Here is a 25,276-nt window from a genome sequence, read left to right on the forward strand (position 1 = left end):
ATGTCCCTGAATTTTTTACACTTTAAAACTGTTCATCTTGTTAGGTCAATTCTAGCTCAATTAAAAAAATACATATACTTATAGAAGTTTTCAGAGACTATTTTGTTTCTCACCAGGCCCCTGTGTGGTTTTCTTCTCTTCTACCCAATTGTAGTAGGCAGAGTAGTCCCCATTGTTGGGAAGGCTAATCCAAGGCCCTGTAATGCTAATGCTGGTGTCCCCGTTGTGATCATCACAGACCCATCTCCCGGAGAGGTAAGTCGTCCTCCGGGCTTCGGCAAGCTTGCTCACAGTGCTGGAGGTCATGGCACTGTCACTCTCTGAGGACACATCTGCAGGATCTCTAAAAATCAGAACATGCATACAGATTTCAAGGGACTAGGTTTTAATTTTTTTTTTTTTTTCAACGTTTATTTATTTTTGGGACAGAGAGAGACAGAGCATGAACGGGGGAGGGGCAGAGACAGAGGGAGACACAGAATCGGAAACAGGCTCCAGGCTCCGAGCCATCAGCCCAGAGCCCGACGCGGGGCTCGAACTCACAGACCGCGAGATCGTGACCTGGCTGAAGTCGGACGCTTAACCAACTGCGCCACCCAGGCGCCCCTCAAGGGACTAGGTTTTAAAGAGCATGCAAGATACTTGCCTCGTACACAGAACGATGGAAGATGCACACACAAGGAAGCGAAGTGGGACATACAGAGGTAAGTCATTCTATCAGAGATGAAGCTCAAAGCAGCTGTGGCACAGAAGCCTCCAGGAGGGTGGCAAAGATGCCACCCAAAGCTAGGGCCTCAAGTATCAAGGCCTCAAACGATTTGGTCTCAAGACCCCTTCGCATGCTTACAATTTTTTGAGGACCCCAAAGAGCTTTTGTGTACGTGGGTTAAACTATGGATATTTACTTGTATTAGAAATCAGAAAAGAATTTAAATTATTAATTCATTTGGAAATAATAAGGCTATTACAAGTTAACATAGTATTTTTTGTTTTTTTTTTAATTTTTTAATATTTATTTTTTGAGAGAGATAGAGTACAAATGAGGTAGGTACAAAGACAGAGGGAGACACAGAATCTGAAGCAGGCTCCAGGCTCTGAGCTCCCGCACAGAGCCCGATGTGGGGCTCGAACCCACAGACCGTGAGATCATGACCTGAGCTGAAGTCGGACGCTCAACCGACTGAGCCACCCAAGTGCCCCTATCATAGTCTATTTTTAAGGGAAAAAAAAAAAAAAATCTGTACTTTTCCAAACAAGAAAATTAGTGAAGAGTGACACTGTCCGCTGACGGGCTGAAACACACAGCACAGCACAGCGCTGCTGGTCAGGACTTCTGGAAATCTCTTGAACATCTCTTGATCTTGCATATGTTCTGTCAAGTGAGAATAGGGTCCCGTGAAAAAACCAACTAGTTCCACTTGCAACTCACTCAAGTGCTTTTTCTTAAGCCAATTGTGGCACTTCAGTAAGGAGCAAAAGAGCTTCTGCATACTTCCCATTTCATCATGTGGTTTATTAAAAAGATGAGTACACAAGGGTCAAGACTTAATAAAACTTATAAAAATAATAATTTCTACTGCTTCATCAAGAACATTCTTGATGGGAAACACTTTTTCAAAACTTGCGAGTATATGGTGGACTACAATGACTAGTAACACAGCTGGTTATCCCTGCCCAGACATCTGTTAAGGCACCAGAGTTTTTACCCACGATGGCTTCTGAGCCACTAGTGCAAATGTAAACACAGTGAAAAAGGAACAGTGTTACTATTATAAAAATACTTCTGGGGCGCCTGGGTGGCGCAGTCGGTTGAGCGTCCGACTTCAGCCAGGTCACGATCTCGCGGTCCGTGAGTTCGAGCCCCGCGTCGGGCTCTGGGCTGGTGGCTCGGAGCCTGGAGCCTGTTTCCGATTCTGTGTCTCCCTCTCTCTCTGTCCCTCCCCCGTTCGTGCTCTGTCTCTCTCTGTCCCCCCAAAAATAGATAAACGTTGAAAAAAGAAAAAAATTAAAAAAAAAAAAATACTTCTGATTGCACGGACGCCCTGAGAGGTCCACAGACGACCCTTTGAGAATGGCCGGCCTGAAGAGAAGAACAGAATGACAGATCCAAGCAGCCCCAGATGCACCATGGTGGAAGAACACAGTGTGTCTGGGGAGGGGAGATGATCAGTGTGGTTGTGTGTAGGATTCACGAGGGAAGTGCCAGGAGATGGTGCTGGAAAAGTAGGTGGGAAACTGGCAGACTGGGAAGAGTCTTCCGTACTGCTCTAAGTTTAGGTTCTGTTCTCTTAGCCAGTGGCTCTCAATCCTTTCTCCTTCTGCCACAGCGCACCTGCAAAGTAACTCCTCCTGGCTGGCACGGGGAAGACTGGGCGTGAGGGCACCACTGCCAGTTCTAAGCTGTACCTCTACTTCCTTCTTCCACTTAAGGAAGTTTGAGAAATGTGAATGAACAAGAGATCTTATTATAGGAATAATTTCAAAACTATCCGCCTAAAAAAAGTCATAGCATATAATAATACACACTATTACACAAGACTTAAGCAGCACAGGTACAGAGGAGAAAGTTTTTCTCCATGTTTTCTCTTTTGCAACTTTGTATGCCATTGTCCGTCTTCTTGGTCTCCTAAAATCTGAGACAGTGTCTTAAGACAGTGTCTCTGTTGGGGCGCCTGGGTGGCTCAGTCGGTTAAGCATCCAACTTTGGCTCAGGTCATGATCTCACAGTTCGTGGGTTCGAACCCCGTGTCGGTCTCTGTGCTGACAGCTCAGAGCCTGGAGCCTGCTTCGATTCTGTGTCTGCCCCTCGCCTGCTCACACTCTGTCTCTCTCTCTCTCAAAAATAAACAAACATAAAAAAAAAAAAAAAAAAGACAGTGTCTCTATTTACTGTAATGTGTTTTAACAATGATATCTTCGCCTAACAGAATCTAATTTTTTTAATTTTATTTTTGAGAGAGAGACAGAGTGTGAGTGGGGGAGAGGCAGAGAGAGGGAGACACAGAATCTGAATCCAGGCTGAGCTGTCAGCACAGACCCTGATGAGGGGCTCGAACCCACAAACCATGAGATCATGACCTGAGCCAAAGTCAGACACTCAACTGACTGAGCCACCTAGTCACCCCTATCAGAATCTAATTTAGCATCGGGACACCTGGCTGGCTCAGTCGGAAGAGCATAGGACTCTTGATCCTGGGGTTGTGAGTTTGAGACCCATGTTGGGCATAGAGATTACTAAAAAAATAAACTTAAAAAAAAAAAAAAGAATCTAGCATAACATTTCTGTTTTTTCAGCTTTTTCCTCCCCAAAGACCTGATCACCTGTTTTTATTTGTTTTTTCAATGTTTGAGAGAGCAAGCGAGCAAGTGAGCCCACACATGCGTGCTGGGGTGGGGGGAGGGAGGCAGAGAGAGAGGGAGACAGATAATTCAACTCGAACTCACAAATGTGACATCATGACCTGAGCCGAAGTTGGACACTTAACTGAGCCACCCAAGCACCCCTGCCGCTGTGCTCGAGGTTTCTAGACAACCCAAATTCTAGACCCAAAAGGCTACCTTAGAGTCTATTTCTGAACTTTCTGTTCTGCTCTATTTTGAATCTGCCTTTTTGTTTTCATATTTAACAACTATTACTAATGAAAAATTACTTGGTAAGAGTCAGAGAGCAGGTTTTCAAGTCAGAAGCAATAACCAGACCTTTAGGCTTTTAGGAAGTTAACTCTGCAAGAGCTAAAAGGATACAGTAAAGTAGAGCAAAAAATAGTAATAGTCCTAACTAGCAACAGTCCATGGACGGTCCAGGGAAGAGTGCTGGGAAGTGAGGGCAACTGAAAGGGAGAGGAAAATCCTCAACTTGAAGAGCCTGATGGTTAGTGAGAAAGCAAATGAAACTCCTCAGTGGCAGTTTTCAAACCTCATCATCATCTGGGGAAGGTTAAAAATAAATAAATAAAAGTAATGGGAGATGGACTGGGAGGCTGAAGTTGTATCCTCTGGAACCTGTATTTTTCAAACATTCCTGGGTGACTCTAATGAACATCCAGGAGGGGAACTACTGTCTTGTCCATCCAGTGATTCCAGAGGGTCTCCGTGCACTACAGCCTAAGACTAAACTTAGCATCCAATGCTTGACCGTGGTGGCTAGTTACCAGGAAAAGGCTCGGATCAGTCAACAAGCAAGCGCCCCACTTTTTTGAGGGCCACCGCCCTTCACCTTGGCTGCCTCCCCAATTTCGTGCAGCGTGTACTGTTTGCTGAAGCAGATAAGACTTCAGTTTCATTACCAGGAAAGCCAATGACCCTAGAATGAACCCAATAAATGAGGTGCTGACATATTTGAAAAATACTTGATCTTTGGAACCTGATCTATTCCTAGAGTCAAAAGACTCACCGTACCTCACACTAGTCTTTACTTCCTCGATTGGAAAAATGACAGAGGTGAGCTCTAATATATGAGATCGCCGAAGATTTGCCAGACGCTCATAATGACTCCTTAAGTCGATGGTTTTTTTTTCTACCAGGTCACCCAGTTTGCGGTTGTGCCTCTGAATCTTCTCCTTTTTCTCTTGATGCCGCTGTGCTCGAGTATAAAGCTTCTGATTCTTTTCCTTGGTTTTAAGAAGGCCTTCGGAATCTAAAATAAATAAATCACATGCAACAATTATCACTACAAATAGTTCCTGGGCAGTGCAGAACCCACCACACAAGCCTAAGCATCTTCCTGCAGTTTAACTGAAAGCAAAAGCTCATTCAGGTTAACTAGATAAAGCTAAATGGAAACTGAGAGTTCAGCTTAAGTAGATTTTACACATAAATCAATGTGGACCACCACTAAAAGGACTCTGGGTCTCCATCTGTAGTCATCATTTGCAAGAACCACTCAAGAGCTATCAAGTTTAAGCTCAGACCAGGCAGTACCTGACTTATGGTAAGCACTGAAGAATAACCACGTTGGGCAGAAAAGGTATCTAGTGCAAGTTTGAAAAACTTATTGGCCATCTGATTTTCCTGTCCAGCAAGCAGCTATTCTATGCCACATTTGAAGCTCCGCAGAGACAACAAAAGCCCAGCCACATAACCAAGAAAGGAGACAGATGCTCATCCTGTCTGATGTGTGTCCTTTTCACGGAGCTCCTTCAGGTTTGGGATTAAGACCTGCTAGAGTGTTAGGTTGTGGCTAAACTTCTCTAAAGTGGCAAAAACAAGTTGTAAAATCTCAGAAAGACGCCTAGAAACAATGTAGGAGGTCAGACAAGTTCAAAATCAAGCTCATCATTTTCCCACAAAAGCCTCATCTTGATACCTAGGTTCTCTACTTAATGATTACACTTGACCCGCCCACTGCCCAAGTCAGTCCCCTGCTGGTCAATTCCATGAGCTGATCACTCCATGACAGTTCCTTAGATCTAGGGCTTTCTTTTCATTCCCACTGTTACAGTCTTATTAACTCTCACCCAAACCCCATCTCCAGCTTGGCTCCACTCCATGCTGTCACTGGCTCAGTCTTCTTCAACCGTAACCAGTGCCTGGCAGGTCTCCACTGCCAAACACAGACCGACCTCCCTGGACTTGAGGCCACCCCCACACCGGCACATACCCCACTGTTCCCTTCTGCACACCCTTCATTCAAGCCTCATTCAATTACTAGACACTCCAGACCTTTTCCACAAAGTGACACTATTTTTTAATTAGAGAGAGAGAGAGAGAGAGAGAGAGAGGGAGAGAGAGAGATCGCAAACAGGGGAGATGGGCAAAGGGTGAGAGAGAGACAGAGAGACAGGGAAACAGAGAGAGAGAGAGAGAGAGAGAGAGAGAGAGAGAGAGAGAGAGAGAGAGAGAATCCCAAACAGGCTCCACACTCAGTGCAGAGCCTGACACCGGGCTCAATCCTACAACTCTGGGGTCATGATCTGAGCCAAAATCAAGAGTTGGATGCTCAACCAACTGAGCCACCCAGACTCTCCAAAGTGGAACTATTTAAATGTACACATGCATGGATACAGAACCAGTCATCATTCCCTTTATGAGGTCTCACTCCTATCCTGTTCAGATCAATGTCTCTCTAGGAATGCTGTTAGCTTCTATTCCTCAAATGTCCAAATTTTTCTCATTCATCGAGGCCCCCCTCCATAAATGCTCCACAGACCTCTTGCTCTTCAGAGGCCTATGGCACTGTGGGTACGTCACCTATGGCACATGGCTTAGTTCCTTATACCAGATCCAACCAAAGCTTTGCTGTCCTCTGACTAAAATATAAGCATCCAATACGTGTTTGACACGTCCTCTGACTGAGGCCCACTGAACCTAGGTATTTCACTGTAGCCATAAAGTTTCTTGCAGTTTTACTTCTCCTTAGGTGCACATTCTCTTTACCATTCTTGCTCAATGTGGATGTTCTAATGCTTAAGTCTTTCTGGTTCCATCACACTAATTTTCCAGCAAGCTCATTCATTTTCATGATCTCTACTGAGTTCTTTGCCAAGTGCTCAACTGAATGTTTGGCCATATGGTGGTCAGACGTTTTAAAAACAGTTTAGAACTTAATACCAAGATCCTCCACAGGTGGCAGGAAATCATCAGTCACCTAATCTGCACTAGTGCAGACTGAGCACTCAAGAGTTTCACTTGTCCTTCTCTCCATGCCACCTCCCCTAAACATAAAAGCACTTCGATGCTCTTTCTGTCATCTACTCTTGGTTGTTTGGATAAGGAAGTCTGTAGCACAGATCAACTCAACCTTCATTCAAGGTTCATATATATGCACGTATATATATAAAATGTCTGTATTATTCTGTATCATGACACATAAAATCAAAAGATTCCGGAGAAATATTCATCAGGCTCTGTAGTTTAGAACATATAACCTTTTCTGAATATTTGTGATATTTCAACAACAAAGTTAAAAAAAATATACTATCTACTGGGTAGCAAGCTCTTAATCTGTGAACTTGAGACCATGCATAGTTTCTGGAATCCATTAACTTCCTTAAAATTGTTTGCAAAATTTTCTGAGTCTCATCTTTGGTTCCCAACCCTGGTAGGTCAGCAGTACCACCCAGAGCAGGGCTACTCAAGAGTGCGGCCTATGGATCTGGGCCCATCAGTAAACTTCTACCAGCCAGACAAGAGAAGTACAGAAATACAGAGTAAGTTTAGCCTACAGATACTGCCTATCTCACGTGGCATTATGCCAGTGCCATGATATCCAAGTGTCCAATCATGCTTCCAGTATTTTATTGTTTTATAAAAGTACTGGTGTCAGTTAATGACAGATTAGACACCACAGAGGAAAAAACTGGTCTTTTACTCCAGACAGTTTGTGAACCACTGACGCAGTCCCCACGCATGAGATTTCAATTTCTCACGCTCAGGGTGGGCCCTAGGGCTCTCTCTCGACCTCACAAGGGTCACCAGGTGACTCCGATGGCTTGCTAGGGAGAGAACCCACTGTTACAGGGTCCACTGCTTTTATTCAATGTTTTCCTTTTTAAAGCCCTTACTCCGACACGTGATGGAAAAATGTGACAGGCACACGTGGAAAAGTAAGACATGATCACAGTTAAAAGTGAAGACAGTCTAACCAGAAAGCTTTGTTGCCTGTCAGCCCATGTTGAAGTTCTGAGTGTGACGTGCCACAGGGCTGAAAAGAATGGTAACTGGTATTCCTCTCCTCCCTCTTCACCCTCTCCTTCAACAGAATCCACACCAACCTCCTCATAATCCTTCTCGAGGGCCTCAGAAAACTCTCCTTCCTCCATGCCCTCACCCCTATACCAGTGAACAAAGGCACGCTGTGCCTACACCAGGCCAAACTCATGGTCCAGGTGAGCCCAGGCCTCCTGTTGCTCAGCGTACGCACAGCTTGCTGTACTGTGGCCACGTCTCCATCAGGTACCACAGTAGGAGGCAGGCCCACTGCATTTAGTACCAAATCTTCTCTGTGGCGATTTTGTTTTGGGGAGTTAGGAACCTGTTAAAATCAGCTGATCAAAGTCTTAAAACTCGCTCATTAGGGAAACGCACAAACTCAGTAACTCCAGCAATTTCAGGGAGCTCACAGATGCCTGGTGGCAAACCCCTGGTGTGAGCATCACGGAAGGCTGTGGAAAGAGGATGAACCAATGTTAAGTCACGAGTCTCTACACTGCTCCTGAACCAGGGCCTCTGGAGATGCATGTGGAGCTCAGTGTGTCACCGGCTGTCCACATGTTCAGCACCTCTTCACCAGGCTGCCTGCCATTCTAGCCTAGTAACCCTGTGAAACGCCACAGGAGCACCTTAGTAGGACATTTTCAAAGGAAGCTTTTACTCTGTTACATACCACTATAAAATACTTGCTTCTGAACGCAACGAGCAGACAAGAAAGGGATTCATGAGGTATGATGGTGACTCACTCTGAACTTTAAACACTGATTTTCAAAAATACATGTGATGTTTCTAAGGATACAAGATTTCAAGAGGGCTCTCCAAAATTTTGACAACCATCTATGATAAAGTATGATATATGCAAATATAATGTAAGATTAATACAGATTAAAATGTGTATGAGACTCACTCATGGAGAAAAGCCAATATTCTGTGCTTCTGGAATGAACTAATAATTATAACTGAGTACCAAGCTTCCTATAAGCAAAGGCAAACATAAAATACATATTCCTTAATTTTTTTAACTGAGAGAAGTAGTGTATTCAAAGTAGTTTTATACATACATATACATGTATATGTACAATATCTCTTTGAAAAAATATATAAATATATTTATTTATTTAAAATCCTTACAGAAATGTTTTACAAGAGGAGGAAGGCAAGCAGGAAACCTTTCTAGGTTGCTATTGCCTTCCCCCCTCCTCCTCTCTTTCTCTCTCTCTCTAGCTTATTAATCCAACAAAATTCCACACTGGCGCTTTATTAGGTCTAGAAGAAGAGGGGCAAATTACTTACTTATCTTCATTTCTTCATTTCCTTTACATATTGTTTGTTTTAGCTGTTCAATCCTCATCTTGCAGGACATTATTTTCCATCTCTTAAAAAAATATGTATATACAATAAATATCACAAATGTTGGTCTCTTATGATGAATATGATTATCTACCCAGGATTATTATTATTTTGAAGCATATCTTAGAAAACACAATGAAGAAAAGACCAATATAATTATACTTATTATAACTTTTGTAACTAACAATGGTGGATTACAAAACAGAAAAAATTTCATTCTGTAGGAAATTAAGACAAAGAAATTAACATAGTTTTTTTTAATTTAAATCCAAGTTAGTTAACATATAGTGTAATAATGATTTCAGGAATAGAATTTAGTGATTCATCACTTACATATGACACCCAGTGCTCATCCCAACTGCCCTCCTTAATGCTCATCGCCCATTTAGTAGTCCATGCCCCACCCCACCCCAAGACCCCACCAGCAACCCTCAGTCTGTTCTCTGTATGTAAGAGTCTCTTATGGTTTGCCTCTCTCTCTCACATAGTTCTTTTATGTGTTAATGAGGACAGAGAAAAATGGTGAAGGATATTCTCAGGGTATTCTCTTAACCTGCTCAGTCCAATATATAGCTAGTGATCCCATGTGGCTATTTAAAAGTAATTTGGAATTACATAAAATAAAATTCAGTTCCTACTCAACACCACCCACATGTCAAATGTTCAACACCACATGTGGCTACCATATTGGTGAGTATAGATACAGACAGACCACAGAAGATTCCACTACTACACTGCTTGAAACTCTTTATGCTATTCCCTGAGGAGACCATTAACATCACTGTATTATCTCACTAATACAATAAGAAACTATTACTTGCAAAATAATAAAAAACTCAATAAAAACAGAAGTTTTTTTCCCCTAAGGTGAATAAAAGATCAGTAAAAATGCAACCTGGTAGTCAGTTAAAAAAAATATGATTATCTGTTCTGTAAACGTGGATAATTCAAAGCTTAAAACAGCATTCAAATGTTTATGGTGTTTAACACTGGTCTTAATCCTAATGGTATAAGACGTAGAGCAGACTGCAGAGATAGTCCAGCTGGCGAAGTGCTAACCTCTCTGCTGGACAGACATTTGAAAACAGATTCATGGGGACTGATGGATGGATTGAGAGATGAAATAGCAATGAGATGTCTTCACTTTTATAGGGTATTAGTCTTTAAGAACCAGTACTGAAGTTTTTGATAGAAAAACTAGAAAACAGTACAGGGAATTTAGAAACATGGAAATGGGATTCTTTATAAATAGCCTTTAACGATCTTTTTCTATACGACATACTTTGTTTCTATAACAGAGCATAAGAATTCACTTATATCACATATATTCTTCAAGTATTATTGAAAAATTATGAGTGGTGCTTATTGTGAAAAAAAGTAAACATCACAGAAGAGAAAAAATAAAATGATCATTAGCTTGACTCCTTCCCATTCTTCAAGGGTAATCTCAAAGTTTAATACGTATCTTTTCAGATTTTTTTTTAGAGTATATTTGTATTTAAAACACATACACAGATGGAATCATACTTTACTCTAGCCTTTTTGTTTGCTCTTTCATTAAAGAATTTATCCTGGACATCATTCCGTATCAACACATATGGATTGATCACATTCTTTTTTAACAACTACACGGTATCCATTATTTATCTTATCCTGTCTGATGAGCATTTAAGTTATTTATGGATTACTACCCATGCAGTAGTCAATCAGCTTCTCTATCCATTAATCCCTGTATTCACGCATTTGTTTTAGGAGGAAAATTGCTAAATACCACATGTGTAATAAGAAACAAAAAACAAAAACAAAACCCAAACCACCAACTTATCCTCCAAACAAATATGTAAATGTATATATTCTCACCAACACTGAGTAAAAGTGTTATTAATCAAACTCCCTATTTTCATATGTTGTACTCATTTTGTCCCAGTTTATGTTCATTTTGCTCAGGGTCTCCAACACACAGAACTTTTAAACTTTTATGTAGTCTGTCAAAATGTTTTCCTTTATGGCTTATAAAGGCCTGCTTATCTGCAGAGTACATAAATACTCTCCCATATTTTCTTTTAATATTTTTAGGAGTTTACTTTTCACATTTAATCAGCAATCCATGTAGGGAGTGTATATTTACAATGAGTAAGTTTTTTTCAAAAAGGACAGTTTATGGTTCTTGTATTCCTATGTCAATACCAGACTTGATACTTATCCTTTATAATGGCTCTAAAATTAACTGCCAATATTCGGTGTTTGGTATCTAGATAAAATATGTGAGGGCCCACACTACAAATATATTCAAATAGAAGACTGCCAAAAAATGATCAAAATAAATTTAAATTCAAAATGAATTTTTAAGCACTACCAACTTAAAAACATGTAACCTCACATAGAAAGAGTATTCTTTAAATACTTCTTACAGCTTACCAACTGATCTGTTATCCATTTTCCTTCCATAGCTTTTAACACCCTGTACAGAGAAAAGACAATAATAAATTTTGTAAAGTTCCAAAATGTAAAATCAATGTTTTTAAAGTAACTTCTTCAAAATGGCTGGAAATACCAAAGTGGAACTTGGGCATTTAAAAATGTTTTCCAAATTCCCCATTCTCTAATTTTTTTCGTCACCTCCTTCTGTGCTTTAAAAAAAAAATTTTTTTTTAAGTTTATTTATTTTGAGAGAGACAGAGTACAACTGGGGGAGGGGCAGAGAAAGAGGGAGAATCTCAAGCAGGCTCCAAGCTGTTAGCACAGAGCCCATGTGGGGCTTGAACTCATGAAACTGTAAGATCATGACTGGAGCTGAAATCAAGAGTTCGGATGCTTACCTGACTGAGCCACCCAGGTGCCTCACTTTTTACACTTTTAATACTGCCCAGAACGTTTCTGTAAACATTCATAGTAAATTTCCATAACAACCAGAGCCTCTGTCCTCAGTCATAATCAATCATTTCCATCAGTCGTAATTATTAATAACAGTTGCAAGAGTATCCATGATATAAAATGTGGATGTTCAGTTTCTAAAGAAACGGCACAACCTGACATCTGTACAAATCTGTTCTGTGGGGTGAAAGGTTCTATGGAAGAAACAGAAGTTCCTGTGATTAAGTTAGAGAAATGACTTAAATAAATCTAAGCAGGTTTCTGTCAGGTGGGGAGTCTCAGAAGATTTAATCTGCTTACAAATGTGTTCATCAGACCTGGGGTGCATCTGGAGGAAAGCGACTGGGTCAGTTTGGGACAGAAGATTCTACAAGACGATTCTCAAATCCAGAGAGTAGGAGATTCATCAGGGGTGCATGTTAATAACTCAGATTCCAGCGCCTTCCCCCACTCCACACCCAGTGAGTCAGAGTATCTGAGGATAGGATTCCAAGAATCTGCATTTTTAAGGTAGTAACATTAGCTAATGCATGTAGATGATATGCAGACCACAATTTGCAAAAACGCTGATCCTGAAGAAGAAAGATAAATGGAAGGGGTGATGCCCTATAGGACACTTATTCGCCTACTGTTCTGGACCCATTTGCCCCACATCAATTATTAGGGCCAGGGATTTGATTCATCCGTCTAGTCACTGAGTGCCTACTGTGTACCAGGCACTGGGTATGATCCCAATATTTTCTAGGAACTTGATAATCTCTCTTATTTTGCTTCTTCCATTTGCACTGCTCTTCCATACTTTGAAATTGTATCCTTACTTCAGCAAGTTAGCAACCCATATATCTGCATACCACAGCACTGAATTAAACCACAGGGTGATGAGAGAACCTCCACACATGGAAAAACAAAAGGGAAACTCACTCTTTTTGAAATTCTTCTTGCTTGCTCTTAAGTTGGTTTAACCTTTCTTTCTTGTCTATAAACCTGTAAGAAAAAAATGTATTGTCTAAATGTTCATTCTTTAAATTTTTATTTTATTTTTATTTTATTTTTATTTTTTATTTTAGAGACAGAGAGCTCACGCACAGGGGAGGGAGGAGAGGGAGGGAGAGGGGGAGGGGGAGGGGGAGGGAGCGGGAGAGGGAGAGGGAGAGGGAGAGGGAGAGGGGGAGAGAGGGAGGGAGGGAGGGAGGGAGGGAGGGAGAGAGAGAGAGAGAGAGGGAGAGAGAGAGAGAGAGAGAGAATGAATCCAGAGTAGGCTCCAAGCTCAGTGCAGAGATGGACACAGGGCTCGGTCTCATGATCCTGGGGATCATGACCTGAGCTGAAATCAAGAGCTGGATGTTCAACCAAGTGAGCCACCAAGGCACCCCTTAAATATTCATTCTTTTCAGTTCAGTGAGATTTTGCAAACCCCTGAGAGCCAATCATTTCTGCAGAGTCATTTGGAGATGTCACAGTCCTGAAAGTAAGTACACATCTTCTCAGTTGGGTGCACACACAGCTGCTTATGCCATTTGCTGATTTCCAAACTAAGTTCAAATTCTCAGCTTTAAAATTCTGTCATGGGAAGGGCACCTGAGTGGCTCAGTCAGTTAAGCATCCAACTTGGGCTCAGGTCACGATTTCAAGGTTCTTGAGTTCGAGCCCCATATTGGGCTTGGGATTCTCTCTCTCTCTGCCCCTCTCCCACTTGTGCATGCAAAATAAATAAGTCAACCTTAAAAATAAAGATAAATAGGGGTGCCTGGGTGGCTCAGTTGGTTAAGCGTCTGACTTTGGCTCAGGTCATGATCTCATGGTTGGTGGGTTCGAGCCCTGCATCGGGCTCTGTGCTGACAGCTTCAGATTCTATGTCTCCCTCTGCTCCTCCCCCACTTGTGCTCTGTCTCTCAAAAGATAAATAAATGTTAACAAAAATTTTTTTTTAATAAAGATAAATAAAATTCTTTCATGGGTTTAGAGGTGCCTGGCTGGCTCAGTCAGTAAAATTCTTTCACGGGTTTATAAAATATGTCTAGAAGCCCCACCCCAAAGGTTAAATTATCTTCTAAAACAGGCACATCAGAGCACTACAGTGAATGTGAATTCAAGGAAACTAAGGCTTCTAATATAAACATGATTTTAATTATTTAGCTTAATTCAATCCTGCTCTCACCTATAAATTGGTTCCTTATAATTTTTAAAGTATAACGTTTTTTCCTTACTAATTTTATTGCCAGTCATTATGGGCTAACAAGTTACTTAGAACAAGTTATCAAAAGGAAGGGATATCACACTGCAGTTCATTTTCTCTGTCAGTCTTCCACCCTTATCCTTATCATTTTCTTCCTGCTCCCTTATTTGGAGTTTAGTTTGCTCCCCCTCTTTTTTCTTTTCTTTTCTTTGCAGTTTAAGGTAGAAACTTAGATCAATTTAAATCAATTTTAAGCCTCTCTTTTTAATATGACCATATAAAGTCATATTTAAACCCCCAAAGTTAAAGTATTTTTTAAAGTTTTTAAATTTACTTATTTTGAGAGGGGGAGGGAGGGAAGGAAAGGGAGGGAGAGGAAGAGAGGGGGAGGGGGAGGGGGAGAAAATGAATCCCAAGCAGGCTCTGCACTGTCAGCATGGAGCCCAATGTGGGTCTCGAACTCATGAACCATGATATCATGCATGACCTGAGCTGAAACCAAGAGTTGGATGCTTAACCAACTGAATCACCCAGGCACCCTAACCCCCAAATTATTGATAGGGTATATTTTCATCATCATTTAGTTTGGAATTGCTAATTTTCCATAAATTCCCTCCTTGACCTGTAAGTTATTTAAAGTATATTGCTTAATTTCCAGATATGTGAGCTTTTCTAGGTAACTTATTATTGTTTTCTGTTTTTTTGATGTGGTCACAGAATATACTCTATAAGATTTCAATCTTTTGATTTGAGAGGGTCTTATGGCCTTGTATCTGGTATGCCCTGGTGAAAAGTTCCCTGTGCACCTGAAAGAATATGTATCTATAGCTGTTGGATACAGTGTTCTACAAAGGTCAACCAGCTGAAGGTGACTAACAGTGTCATTCAGATCTTCTAGATCTGTGCTATTCACTAAGGTAGTCACCAGTCACATGTGCTACAGAATACCTAAAATGTGCCTTGCTGCATTATAAGGATCTGGGTTAAAAAAAAAAAAAAAATCATAGGACTAACATCACACAACTGATTTTTAAACAAGTTAACAGTGGCTATTTTCAAAGAAAAAAAAAAAAAAACAATGATAATGCTATATGCTATAGTAAGTAACATAGTATGGAGTCCAAGATTAGCCTTTTGGCTGTCTCCCAAATTCCTAGCCTAAATGAAAATAACAGAATAGTAACAGCCCCAGAAATCTCTTTCCTTAAAATCATCCAGGTTAAAAGGAGTCTAAAATATCATTTCTACTTCAAAATGGAAGGGATTGATACACAAATGGATAAAGACAATGTGGTAAATATATGTGATGAAGTATTATTCCCCTGTAAAAAAAGAGCAAGACCTTGCCATTTGGGACAACATGGATAGACCTAGAGGGAATTATGCTAAGTGAAATAAGTCAGACACAGAAAGACAAATACCGTATGATTTCACTTATATGGAGAATCTAGAAAACAAAACAGACAAGAAAATACTTAAATACTGATTACTAACTGGTGGTTGCCAGAGGGGAGGCGGGTCGGGGTGGAGGGGCAAAATAAAGGGGATTAAGAGGGACAAACTTCCCATTATGAAATAAATAAGTCATGGAGATGAAAAGTACATAGTCAATAATGTAATAACATTGTATGGTGTGACAGATGGTGACTACAATTACAGCGATGAGCACTGAGTAATGAATAGAAGTGTCAAATCAGTATGTTGTACACCTGAAACTAATATAACATTGCATGTTAATTATACTTCAATTTTAAAAAGAGAAAAAAGTAGAAGGGATAAAAAATTCTAATTATGACCCTACCATTTAATAGTCACTGAAAATGTAAAATATATGTTAAGACAGCAAATCAAGTAATTTTATACATTTGTATGACTAAATTAAAATAAAAAAAATTCAGTTCTTCAGTTGTACTAACCATATTTCAATAGCCACATACAGCTGCTGGCTAGCCTACTTGACGGGAAAGATACAAAACATCATCGCAGAAAGTTGTACCAAGAACACTGCAATGGCGAGTAAGGTAGTAGTTACTACTAGACTTGAAACAGTACTAGAACACTCCAAAACCAGTATGGAATCTAGACAAACCCATAGATTCACCAGTTAATTTATCAGGCATTTAGTCTGTGTCTGCAACTTACAGCAAAGCATCTTCCAGAATATTAAGAAATCTAATTACATAGATTACTGTGTATTCTTGGACACATTATTCACATATGCTTCCATTTCCATGTATCAAAAATGAGAAACTAATGGTATTTACTTCTACCTCACTGAGGCTACGTGGTGATTCATGTCCTAATAACCTGAAGATGACAAATTTACAAGACTCATCAGACCAGGCAAACAAATGACTGACATGGAGGATGAAATCTTGCTTTTAGAGACTATAAAAGTTCTTCTTTCAGATCTGTTGTAAAAATGCCACTTGGCACTAAAACAAATTAGGAAGACAAACAACCGTGCCCAGCCTTATACTGAGCTCGTTCTCTTGGGATTTGTTAAAAACAAACTTAAAATGTAAATATGCAGTTGCCAGCAGGAATAATAAACAAAAGAATACAACAATTCCTACTGTATCAAACACTTCTGAGTCATGTTATTCTTCAGGAAGGAAATTAAAAATAGGTGGTGTTAACAAAGCCAAACAGTGGAGTGGATGAGATCAAGGAATGTGGCCAGGTCAGCATTTCAACTGCTCATCTGCACACTCATCTGTTCTCTGCATTCTCCATCACACCACTGATGGAAAGATAAAAAAAAAATCCACTCCACAATTTTGTGCTCTCTCAATCTGGTTTCCAAGAGGTAGAAAGATTCATACAATCATCACACTCAACTAGATTTAAGGATACATGTTTTACCAAAGAAGGGGGGAAGAAGGAAATGTTTTATGTACTGCCTTTCAAGGAGGGCTGATCACGTAAAATATCTGGTCTTTTTCCAGGTCAGAACATACACACTAATTTCAATCTTTAACAAACACACAGAATCTCACTGAGTGGACATCCTATAGTTTATTTATATGAACTCCTACTGATGAACATGGGCATCATTTCTGAATTTTCACTCTTTATCAGTAATGTTATAAGTGAATATCCTAGTGCACAAATCTTTAAAAGCTTTTATTTCTCAGAAATTCCTATAAATAAAATAAACTGCTGGGTCAAATACTTACATGCTAAATTCTGGCAGTTGGCTTTAAATTTCCTCGCAATCATTCCATATAATTTACAACCCCACCAACAGGGAGTAACAGAACCTGTTTTATCTCACTCTCTCCAAAGACAGCACATTTCTTTTCAGTCTTTACTAAATTAATCGGCCTCCTACCCCTTCCCCCAAAGATAGTTCATAATTCATTTATTTGTCTTTCTTTATTTCACTATTAGAAATGTTGGAATGCCTTTTCCTTATTGACTACTTACTTCTCTTTTATTGTTCCCCTATGTCTTTTGTTCATTTTTCTAATAGCTTTTTTAAGGGCTATTAGGGAAATTAGCCATTTTTCTTTCCAACATCATGACATTATTTTTTCTCAATTTGCTTTCTGCCTACTTACGTTTCTGCTTTGGAGAACTTTCCAAACTTTTACACAGATACATTTAGCAATTATTTTGATGTCGAATGACTCTAGTTTTGTGTTGTTTTCTGAAAGGAGTCTGCCAGTGAACCTGTACCAAGCACCAGGGCTTTTTACAACACTATTTGTTATATTTTCTCTCCCAATTTAAAAATACCTTGTATATTATTTACCAAATTCCTCCAAAACTTAAGAGTTGTTTTTTTTCCCCAAAAAAGCACTTCCTTAAATGGACTTCGTCTCCTAAATTCTTCCATACTTTTGCAACTATGATCTTTTTCCCCCATTAACAAAGTACTCCCTTAAGCTGACTTTCAAACAGTCCCCCTGCAACAGAGAGTGATGAGAATTAGGAGCCCGTGGTCACACAGCACCCGGGTGGTACCAGAGTTGGCACATGGCCCAGTTTGGGGCATTACGCCTGTCTGGGCTAACCTGGGGATGGGTTAGAGCCGGCCCTGCGAAGGGAAGGAAGGCATTAGAAGCAAAGGAAATGTTGCTGTTTCACAAGGCAAAGAGCTACTTTATCCGCACCAACGCATCTCAACACAGCAGGTAGGATAACAGGGTTAGGAGTGTGCTGCAGCCGAGGCATCAGCCAAGAGTGTGAGCCCCGTCACTCCACACTGTTCCAGGGCCACAGACCATCATGGGCGACTGAGTGGATCTATTCACAGGCTGGACTATTCACACAAACCTGCTTCATACCACGAGAAAACAGCACCAGGGCGTGTACTCTATCAGGGATCCATATTATTAATTCTATTAATTCTAGGTGATAACATCCTCATAACACCCATAACTTACAGTACTTACTATGTCCTAAGCATATCCTTTCCTAAAATAACTCTAATCCCTCCAACTGCCTGCCCAGTGCTTACCCTCACCCTAGAGATCTTTGTGCCTAAGAATATGGCAACAGAAAAGTCTGAGAAATACTAATGAATTTTGAGAAAGACAAATAATAAAACCTTTCAAATATGGAGTTGAGAGACTTAAAAAATTTTAAACCCTTTGAACCAGCTATTGCAGTTCAAAGAAATAGATGAGAGATGAGATGAATATTTATGTTTGAAGGCACCAATCACAAAATCAGTCATAACAGCAAAAATTGGACACAATGTTAATGTTCAATAGGAGAATGATTTATTAAATGATACTATACTGCCATGCAGGACATTGTAACATTTTTGAGGACAAGACATGAGCATGTGTTTTAGGAGATGTTGTGGGGGGGGGGGCGGGGAGGCACAACACACTATGTACACATGTTATGATTCCAAATGAAAAAATGTATTAAGCACGCACGTGTGTGCACGCACGCGCACACACACACACAAGGCTGGAAGGAGATACAACAAATTATTAACAGAGATGTGGGAATACAGATAAAGTGTTTCCTTCTTTAGGTATTTCTGTACTTTATAAGTTTTCTACAATAATCACATGTACATCTATGATCAGAAAAAAAAAAGATGCTAATCAAAATTTCTCATGCTCCTTCTTAGAGGATCACATACACCATAAAAATATATACATAATCCCCTAAAAGTACCTAAATTCTTAGGTCTCCTGAGACAGATTATAGTCCTTGGGTTCCTTAAATCTAAAAGGGGAAATGAGCATGAATAGCTTTTAGGTCACTGGTGGGGAAGACTCCCCATCTCTAATTTGGACATTAGGTTTGTTACAAGAATTAATAATTTCTGGCTCTAGAAATAAGGCAGTGAGGCTTCCCAGGCAAAAGTGAGAGAGCACAGCCTGTGCCTGGGAAAGAGAACACAGCAATCTCCCTTATACAAGTAGAGATTGTTGAAGAACTAAATACTTCTTCAATTAAAATACTAACCAGTAAGAATTACTAGTCACCAAATTTTTTTCCTTAAATTCTTTAGGCATACAAGGGTATGATGTTTACTGACAAATGTAATATGAAAAAACAAAACAAAACAAGATGTGGTCCAGATCAGGACGGTTCTTTTATGTTAGAATATGAGAAAATACAGTAAAAATATACTCCGCTGGTGGGAATGAAGGCTAAGTCATTAAAAGAAAATAGAAACGAAACCACTGTTTAGTTTCCTCACTTGTAAAATGGGAATAAAGCTTACCCTACTTGGTTGCAAGGATTAAATAAGATAAATGCGAACATAAGGTACAACTTATTAGCGCAAAATACATGTTAGTTTCCCTTTTCTTCACTGCAATGAGTGATTTTGTACTTAATCTTACTAATGTATTAAAATAAACTACATATATAAAAATATAGTTCAGATCTGGGAGTTTAAGAATTAGCATGGCCCAGGAGTAAGATACAAATACTCTGAATTGCCTCATGTTGAAAATAGGTTAATAACTCATGGGTCTGCGATAGGGAACAAACGAGATTATGTGAAAGCCTTTTATAAATTCTAAAAGGCATAACGAAAGAGCAGCCATTGACACTGACAGAAAACAGAAGTTGTATTTTCTCAGCAGACCCACAGACGTTGGCACAAATACAATTAATAAGCTGCATGGGATGGGAGTTGAGACCCTTTCTGAAGGACATAAACAGCAGTAAGGTTGATAAACTCTTATCTAAAGATGGAGTGTTTAGCCACCCGTAGAGCTTTTGTTCTGCTAAGAAGGTATACAAACGTGGGTGCAGAAATGAATTCTCAAGACAGTAGATTCTTTTTTTTTTTTTAAGTTTATTCATTTATTTAGAGGGAGAGAGCGTGCATGCACGTGTGAATGAGGGAGGAGCAGAGAGAGAGGAGAAAGAGAATCCCAAGCAGGCTCCATGCTGCCAGTGCAGAGCCCAACATGGGTTTCAATTTCACAACCATGAGATCATGACCTGAGAGAAACCAAGAGTCAGACACTTAACTGACTGAGCCACCCAGGTGCCCCCTTCGAGACAGATTTTTTTTTAATGTATATTTATTTTTGAGAGAACACAAGTAGGGGAGGGGCAGAGAGAGGGGGACAGAGGATCCAAAGCAGGCTTTGCACTGACAAGAGAGAGCCCAATGCAGGGCTCAAACTCACAAACCGTGAGATCATGACCTGAAGTCGGATGCTCAACCCACTGAGCCACCTACGTGCCCCAAGACAGTACATTCTTATAGGCTACAATGATTGACAACCAAAAAGATCCTGGAGAGAGAACAGAAATATCTAAAGAATAATTTTTTTTGATGTTGCGTGTGTCTTCCCCCTTGAAATTTTCAGTAACATCTAGGATTTTCTGCTCATCTTTTATCCCACCACTCTTTTTAGCACCGCTGTTTGTTTCCTGGTAAAAGCATAACATATATTCTTAAAACTCATCAGTGACCATAATGCCACATCATTCCTGAAAACCTACTTATAAAAGCAATAGCCATATGCTTATAAATGTCTTTTTTGATCCAAGTTAAGATAACTGGTTCCTAAACCTACAGGCAGATTTTCTGGAGTGCTATGTTGTCTGTTGTACTCAGATTATGTTTCCCGTCCCATTCCTACACCTATCATAACCTGGTAACCAATTTCTTTCCAGTCTTGAGTGGAAAGATTATTTAACTTGTCAGTTATCTATTGGGTAACAGTATTATGTTTGCTGTCAAATAATGTACACCAGAAAATTATGTTCCCATAAAAAGCCCCATAATTTAAAAATGTTCACCAGTACAAGATCCAAAGAAGATTGTGTTGAGAGTACTGCTTAATATCATTCCTCTTCATCTCTTAAAGAAGCACACAAGCTGGGACACCTGGGTGGCTCAGTTGGTGAAGCATCCGACTCTTGATTTCGGCTCAGGTCATGATCTCACAGTTTGTGGGACTGAACCCTGTGTCAAGATCTGTGCTGACAGTATGGAGCCTGCTCGGATTCTCTCTCTCTCTCTGCCCCTCCCTCCCTCACTCTCTCTTTCAGAATAAATAAACTTAAAACAAACAAACAAAAAAAGCAGTACACAAGCTAAAAGGCAGATGAAAATCAGAGAAAAAAGTGGATATTGTTTTAGGAATGGGACCAAGGTGGGGGGTGAGGAAAGGATAGCATTGGTGAGGATACCAAGATTTTAAGTCTTCCCACTGAACATTAACAGAAAAAGAATCATTCAGATATTTTTCAATCTACCCGCCAAACTCATTTAGTCCACAGAGTTATACAAAGACACATGTTCCCTTCTTAGGAGTCAAAGGAACTAATTGTGGTGAGGTAGATTGTTCACTAATATCTAATTTTCTTTGAACTGCACAATTAAAACCTTTACAATTAGCTAGTCTATTAACAAAAACTGAAAAAACACATTTACAAGAATTTTGATATGCATTGTAATGTTCAAGATCTACGTACGCACAGCTAATTTGGCTAATTTGCTGAAAAGAATCAGAGGTTAAACAAGTGTTTTTAAACTGTGCTGTAAGTCTCCATATTTTATTTCCAAGTGTTTTCCCACAGTTGGTGAGGAGCTTTTCATAAAGTAAAGGGGAAAAAAGTCTGAAGGCAAAGAAGACAAAAATGTTTTATAATACTGAAGACAGTGAAATATCTCACAATCAAGCTATGACCTGCACAATTGAAGGCTTATTAGTAGTAAGTGTAAATCCTTGAGAGCAAGAGACCTTTCTCCTCTGTAACTTTCCAGGATATTTTACGGAGATAGCTGTATCCATTGAGAGCTCATTAAGAATGATTTGACTATTAGGACAGTGGTCCTGGGTCTTAAAAGATTCTTGCATCGTACTAGATACAGGGCACTGTTGTGGGAACAAAGGAAAACAAAACAATCCACTTGTTAAGGAACGCACAGTTGGGAAAAGGGAGAGATGGTGGGAGAAGCGAAGCTAGCTACGCAGACCACTGTGGCAGTCCTGTCATCACTGAGCCCTAAAATGCCGTTTTTTATTAAAAAAAAAAGCCCTTTTTATCTCTAAATTTTGAATGGTTCTGGTATTTCTGCTTAGTCAGAAAAAGAAACCCACTATTACACACTCCTCTTCTGAAAATTCACTTTAATTTTCAGATTTAGCAAAAAATTTCTATCTCCATTTTTAAAGTGGTATTACTTTTACCATTCTCTCAACAGTATGCCTGCTATGTACTACCCACTGCTGCTGCACAAAGCACTGGTGATCCGACTGAACAAAACGAGAATTCATGCCTTCATGGAACTACATTCTGGATGGAGATATCTTCCTCAAATAAACAAAATTTTGTATCATGCTCAGCACCATGAAAGAACTGCATATTGCAACAGAAAAGAATGGGGAGAGAAGGAAGTGCAAAACTACCTTAGTAAAGGACAGGGAAGGCCTTGCTGAGGAAGTGACGTTTTTAAGTAGGGACATGAAAGACAAAGTGGCAATCAAGAGGAAAAGTGTTCAGGTACAAGGAGCAGTAAGGGAAAAGGCCCAGTGGTGGAAAAGTTTCATGTTTGAGGATTTGAGAGAAGGTCCCTGACTATGGAGAAGTATGAAGGAGCAGGGCAGAAGTTTCTTTCCTGAGTGCTTAATTGAATGCTTAATATATGCTAGACATCACGCTAAGTACTTTAATGCTCCCCCTTACATGAGCACTACCAAACTTATGAAGTTAGGGTCCCCTCCCCCTTTTCAAAATGAAATAAACAAGCATAGGAGATATTAAGAAACTTGTTCAAAATCACGCAGCAAGTGGTAGACTGTGGATTCGATTCAGTGCAGCATGAATCCAAAGCCCACACTTTAACTCAAACTTACAGCCAAAGTTAGAAGATAAACAGTAGACAAATCAAGTGGAGCTTCAAATGCCACATTAAGGAGCTTAAATTTTATTTTAAATGCAGTGGAAAGCCACTGAGAAGTTTAAACAAAACTGTGACATTATCTGATTTACATTTCTACTGTGGCTGCTGTGTGGAGGAGTTGTATGTGTAAACGAAAGGAAATCAATAAGCAGTTGGGAGAGAAATGATGGCTGTCTGGACTAGAAGTAAACCAATTCAGGATCTATCTTGGAGCAGATAAAATTAGCCTTGCCAATGATTTGGATACATGGAATAAGAAAAAAGGGAAAGTCTCAACTCCTAAGCTTCTGGATTTAGTAACAAATGGATCATGATGGATAATCATGAAATGGTTTAGGATCAGACTAAGTTTAGGAAAAAGGGATAGTCATTCAATCATTCGACAAATCTTTATTAAGCTTCTATTATGTGAAGCAGACTACAAAACTGGTAAAGTTTCATCTTCACAGAGCTTCCATCACTGGGGTGGGGGTGGGGGGAAGGTAGACAAATTAATATATAAACCATAAGATAGTGCTAAGTGCTAAAAAAAACAACAAAGCGGGTTAAGTGGAAAAAGAGGTTACTATTTTAATTAAATGGTTAGAGTTTCTCCAATGTATGAGCAGAGCCCTAAAGGAAACAAAGGAAGCAGGCTGAAGATTTCTTGGAGAAAAGAGTTCCTGACAGTTTGAGTAAGACTGCAATAGCTCCGAGACAGGAGTGTTCTTGGTATGTTTGAGGACTGGCAACGTCAGGGTGGTATAGCAGATGAGGTAAGTCAAAAATAGGAGATCAGAGAAGAGACAGCATGGAACTTTTGTTAAGGACTTTGCCTTTTTTTTTTTTTTTTTTTTAATACTTTGGGTAAAACAGGAAACCCTTCCAAGATTGAAGATTTGAAGAATGGAAGAGAAATGTTACTCCAGCCGCAATACGTAGGAAATTACACTATGAGGGAGCAAGGGTGGAAGCAGAAACTCAAGAGTCAATAATCCTCTGGCAGATCAGACCAGGAGCTAGTGAAAGGGTCAGTTTTAGACAGGTTTTTAAGAACAAATAGGATTTGTTGATGGGATTAGATATGGTGGCTTTGAGAGAAGTCAAGAAAGGCTGGCAGGGTTTTTTGACCTGTATCAAAAAAGAATGAGATGACCATTTACTGGGTTGGGATGAGCATGGGAGGAAGAACAGATTTATCATGGAAAACCATGAGTTCAGTCTGCCATATTAAGATGGAGATACTTATTACAAATTTAGAGACAGATGTTGAGTAGGCAGCTGTTTACTGGATTTCAGAGAGGTCTGGATTGGAGACACAAGTCTGGCAGTCTTTAGCATTCATGAGAATGTATCTGGGAAAAAGTATAGACAGAGAAGAGAGTCCAGAACTGAAGCCTTGATAAACTCCATCAGTTAGACATTTCCGTCGCATGCCTAGTAGTCTTATAAGAAAGCAACTGATTTCATTTTTAAAGCTATCACTTATTACACCAGCAGTTTCTAAAGTCATCAAGTGCATCAATGAGACACAGCAATGAACTAAAAAGATACACAAATCTCAAAAGAGAAACTCCATTTATGATCAGAGAAATACTAGGAACTCAAAATATTTCCAAATATAGAGGTGGTACAATCCAGTGGTTAGGTGCACAATATATGGGTTCATGCTGCCTGGATTTTAATTCTGATTCTTATGCTCATTATCTGTGTGACCAAGACAAAGCACTTACTGTGCAGCTTCCTCAAGAGTAAGTTGGAGGTAATAACATATTGGGCTGTTGCAAATGAATTAATACCCGAACTTTCACGCTCAAAAAGCTCTTACTATCAATGACACTAAATCACTGAAACAAACGTTGAGACCCTGCAGTTAATCAGACTAATTTTTCAATTATCTT

The 25,276-nt window shown here is 39.8% G+C and overlaps 1 protein-coding gene across 1 annotated transcript in view; it reads right to left on the reverse strand.

The window, feature by feature from the left end:
- ATG14 (autophagy related 14) overlaps window positions 1-25,276 on the reverse strand; it is a 39,466-nt gene that overhangs the window by 13,267 nt on the left and 923 nt on the right. Inside the window, exons 2-6 of the mRNA XM_045451048.1 lie at window positions 12,796-12,858; window positions 11,419-11,461; window positions 8,944-9,025; window positions 4,399-4,636; window positions 114-343 (exon numbers count right to left, since the gene is read on the reverse strand). Coding sequence (XP_045307004.1) covers window positions 114-343; window positions 4,399-4,636; window positions 8,944-9,025; window positions 11,419-11,461; window positions 12,796-12,858 — 656 coding nt within the window. The remainder of the gene's footprint in view (window positions 1-113; window positions 344-4,398; window positions 4,637-8,943; window positions 9,026-11,418; window positions 11,462-12,795; window positions 12,859-25,276) is intronic.

This window comes from Leopardus geoffroyi, chromosome B3 (genome assembly GCF_018350155.1).
Source record: "Leopardus geoffroyi isolate Oge1 chromosome B3, O.geoffroyi_Oge1_pat1.0, whole genome shotgun sequence".
Lineage (NCBI taxonomy): Eukaryota > Metazoa > Chordata > Mammalia > Carnivora > Felidae > Leopardus > Leopardus geoffroyi.